Raw genomic sequence first — 4,250 nt, 5'->3', positions numbered from 1 at the left:
GCAGGGGGCGCCGCGCGGGCTCGGGCGCTGGCTCCGCCCCGGCCCCTCCTCCGGCCGCTCCCCCCGGAAGTGTCTCCAGGTGACGGCAGCCGGGTCGGGAGCTGTGGCTGGCGCGGGGTCGGAGCCGAGGAGTCGGCATGGAGCACATCCGCACCACCAAGGTACTGCCGGGGCCGGGTCGTGCGTCGCCTTGTTTTTTGCTGAAGTGAGGAGCGCCCGGGGCTCGGTGCGGCCTTCGGGACAGTGGTTTCTTCTGGGGGTGGTAATTTAGTCCGGGGCCTTTTTCTACGAGCAGGGTGAAGAAGGGGCAGGGCCAGGCTTCTGCTGTGCCAGGCAGATGCAACCCCTCCCCCCCGGTGATGTGCTGTTCCACAGGCAGGGCCTACCCTGCAGAGCTGCAAGGTCCCCTTAGTGAGCCGGCTGCTGAGAGCATGGTGCTGATCACTTGGGACAAATATAATAGGGACAGAAGTGAAGGTGAGAGGTTTAGAGCGAGAGGCCCAAGCAGGTGCGGGGTACTGAGCAGATTCCCCCAGGCAGCGCCTACTGGCTTGTAGATGCGTCCAAGGAGCCAGTGGACACTGCCCAGTGAAACCGCCTGGAGATGTGAATGGACCAGGGACAGGAAAATAGCTGCCCCATCCCCAGGCGTCCCTGTGCTTTGTGGTATCACTAGCCTGGATAGGGCCATGAGAGATCAGACCAGGATGTGCAGGGACTGGGTGGGGCTGCGGATGGGGAGTGCATAAACAAAACGGTGTGGAGACAAAAACAACTGAAGGAGAAGGCCTGTTTAATGCTTCGCAGTCAGCTTTAAGTAAACACGGTGCTGAATTGAAGTGTTAAGTTTGTTGTGGCGTCCAATGGTTTTGACAGGCAGAATTAAATTGCAGGCGGCCAGATCCGCTCTCTTCCTGGCTCGCGTGCCAAGGTGGCTGGAGGCCCTACACATATCAGTCTAGTCTTTCCCAGAAGCACAAGCTATTCATGTGAATGACTTGGAATTTAGAACATAAATTAGGCTTATAGCTGCATGGACAGAGGAAGCAGGCTGGTTCCTGTCTTACAGTGTTGTAGTTATAGTGAGCAGCTAAGTGCAGGAGCAGGTTATTCATGCACAAAAAATTAAAATAAAAAAAACAGTGTAAAGCCTGTTATGGCTGGGAAGGTTCTTTTCAATCTGATATGCTTCAACAAAGTTGCACAAATTAAAACTTATTTTGTTAGATGCCGATAATCTCTTGCTGAACTAACATCTGAGATGAGAAAAGCGATTTGTAAAGGAACATCAGCTTGAAAATCATGGCTCCAAATTTACTTGTTGTTAGTTAGCTGTGACACCTGTAAATGAAAGAAGGTAGCCACTTCAGACATGCTGTTTTCATCTCATTTAATTTTTGTGTGGTAGGAAATCTTACCCTACTGATTTTCAAGTAATTACCCAAGCTTCAAACCTGCAAAAATCCCTGAGGGCACAGCCCCACTGGACTCAATAAAGCTTTGTTTGGCACAGGGTTTGTCCATGCAGAACCAGTTGTAGCGGCATTTTGTCAAAAAATGCTTTTTTCAGAAATATTATTAGATGAAGAGAGAAATGTGCCTTTTCCAATTAGAGTAAATAAATTGGGACATGCTGTATAAAGAATGCCCTGTCAGTATCTGGTATTGATTTGAAATTATTTCTGCTTTATATAAATACAAAAGTCTGTCTTACAATGCTGGTTTCATTGACAAGAATGGCTAAAATCATTGCATTTGATTGTGAAATTTGAAATAACTACCCTCTACCAATATGCTTACACTGGATTAATTAGATAAACTTTATCAGGTGTAATGTATGCTGTAGGTATGGTAAAGGACTGATATCAGTCAAGAATAACATGCAAATAGATCAGTCAGAGGAAGTGGTGAAACTATAATATCCCTGTGTTCATAGCCTGCTTCTAGATTGTCTTTAAGGGAACTTTAGATCTGCAGGTTGCTGCTGCTCTTGACAGTGGGCTGGCAGTAAGAATGCCAGTTTAAGAGCTGGTAATGAGATTCTGTTAGTTTCTTCCTCTTCCAAATCCATCAAAATGGCAGTTTTATAGCTGAATTTCTGATAGTAAATTCATTTTAGCATTTGAATTAACTATTAACTACTGGTAGAGAGCATGGATGGTATAATTTTCAAAAGCATATAAGTGACTCAGTGCTGAAGTCTCACTGGACCTTAGTGGGATTTAGAAGTCTGAGTTTTTGGGTTTTTTTAAACTGACTTAAGTGATTTAAGAACTTGGGTCCATTTGACAATTGTATTTCATGTGTGTTGTTAATACAGCTGTGCAAAACACATGATTCTTGGGTTTGAAATTCAGGTTTTAATTTATTATGCTAAAAAGGCAAAGTCATTCTTTAAAAGCTTCCATAACAGCAAGATACAATTATGTCTGTTTTTCCCTGGCTCTAGGCATCATGTTAGGGGATGCTCAGACAATCCTTTGTAACAGCTTTTGATCCATTGTTTCCAGTCCCTCTTTACTATAATTAGATTTCTTATTGTTGAAGTGGCTGTCTTCAGTCTTGCTTTTAAAAATCCTCCCTCCAAACTCGCTATGTTGATATTGCTTCCAACATGTGTAGTGTTCCTCACATCTTTGTTTGCTGTTAGTTCTTTGTTATAATCTAACTACATTTACAAATACAGGTGGTTTTCCATTCTCCTTTCTTATCTGTTTTTTCTAAAATTGAGAACTGTGACTCAGTTGATTGAAATTTTCTTAGCCTTGAGGTATGTCAGGCTGCTAATGGTTCATTAGATCTATTATACACCTTGCTTGTCCCCTTTTTAGTTGATTTCTTTTAAATGGATAATTCAGTTAAAACTACAGCTGTCACAACAGGGGTCAGCTAGATAAGGGGTCTATGGATGATATAATTACATGATTTCAACATGCCTAATATTCCTTGAAACAAAGTATATCTAAAGATTAGATTTTAGTAATTATTTCATTACTTTTTTTTTGCCTTCTCCTTGCATCATCCATCCAATTCCTATGATCTTTTAATTGCTTAAACTAGGTTGCCAAAGTGCAGGTCAAGTCTGGTTTGCACATGCTGTCTTTCCTTATAGAAGCATGGCCTGTGGATGATACAAGTTGTGCTGATTGGATCAAGCTGGAACATGGCAGGGTGAGAGCTGTGGTGTACAGGGATTGCATACTAGGAAGGGTACTTTGATGGAGTTTAGATAGACTAAAGCAGTTGCAGTAACCTTCCTGTTATGCTCATTATGTTTAGCCCTCACTACCTGGTTAGGCGCCATTGAAACCATCAGTTTGTGCAGAGCTTTGCACAGCTGGTTTAACTTCCTATGTTGGACATTGTATGTTGAGCATAATAATTTAACTGATAAATACAAAGAGCAACAGGGCCCATTGCATACAATGCACATGTGGCTTTTCTCTTCTAAAATGAAATCCTTGAACACCTCAGTTCTATTAGTGAGAACTCACCTTTTTTTTTTTAATGCCGAGCTTTCCACTGTGGAATATGTCTCATAACCTAAGCAGTTTGAACCCTAATTATCAGTATGTATTTTCATCCCTGTCTTACTGACCAGGGCTGTTTGCTGTTGCAGCCACCTCTCCTAGCACTGATCTTGCTGCATCAAGTCTTTGGGAGCTTTGCCATTGATTTTAATGGAAATAGTATTGGGCTTCTAGCAAGAGCTCCAACTCTGTACTAATGAGATCGGCCTGCCAAGAAATAAAACGGTATACAAAAAGATAAGCCCTCACCATAGTCCTTTTGTGGTGTTTCACATGCAGGATGATGTAATGTTTGTTTCAAATAAAGCAATGTGGAGCCTGCAAACTACTTCGTTAAATTGGCTACATTGCAGGATCCCTAAAACCCCCTTTCTATGAAACGTTCCTCTTTTGAGTTAGAAGAATGTTAGTTGGATGGAAGTGTGAGAAATCTGTCCCAGCAATGTTTGGACTGAGGGGCTCTCTATTTAGAGAGCAGTTCTCTCATTTGACTTTTGGGAGGTCATACTTATGCTGAGCATAGAGCTTGTTTCCTTTTTTTTTTTTTTAATGGGTATTTCCACTTCAGCTCCAACAGAGCAAGTTTCTTTCTGTCATGACTTAAGTTTTTAAGGTTGGGGGCAAGATAAAGTGGAGGATGAAAATGAAGTCAAGGAGAGGGGGTTCTTAGGGCTCTGAAGGGATAGAGGGTGCTAGAAATGAAACCCCCCCCCCCCCCCC

General features: G+C 42.9%; 2 protein-coding genes across 2 annotated transcripts in view; one reads left to right on the top strand and one right to left on the bottom strand.

The window, feature by feature from the left end:
• NUP58 (nucleoporin 58) overlaps window positions 1–139 on the bottom strand; it is a 62,281-nt gene extending 62,142 nt beyond the window's left edge. Inside the window, exon 1 of the mRNA XM_019523789.1 lies at window positions 126–139. Within this exon, the coding sequence (XP_019379334.1) occupies window positions 126–139 (14 nt within the window). The remainder of the gene's footprint in view (window positions 1–125) is intronic.
• MTMR6 (myotubularin related protein 6) overlaps window positions 70–4,250 on the top strand; it is a 52,842-nt gene continuing 48,661 nt past the window's right edge. Inside the window, exon 1 of the mRNA XM_019524965.1 lies at window positions 70–161. Within this exon, the coding sequence (XP_019380510.1) occupies window positions 138–161 (24 nt within the window). The 5' untranslated portion in view covers window positions 70–137. The remainder of the gene's footprint in view (window positions 162–4,250) is intronic.

The sequence above is a fragment of the Gavialis gangeticus genome, unplaced genomic scaffold (assembly GCF_001723915.1).
Source record: "Gavialis gangeticus isolate Ggan-Ray unplaced genomic scaffold, GavGan_comp1, whole genome shotgun sequence".
Lineage (NCBI taxonomy): Eukaryota > Metazoa > Chordata > Crocodylia > Gavialidae > Gavialis > Gavialis gangeticus.
The sequence above is the reverse complement of the archived record's forward strand: the minus strand, read 5'-3'. Positions and strand labels throughout refer to the sequence as shown.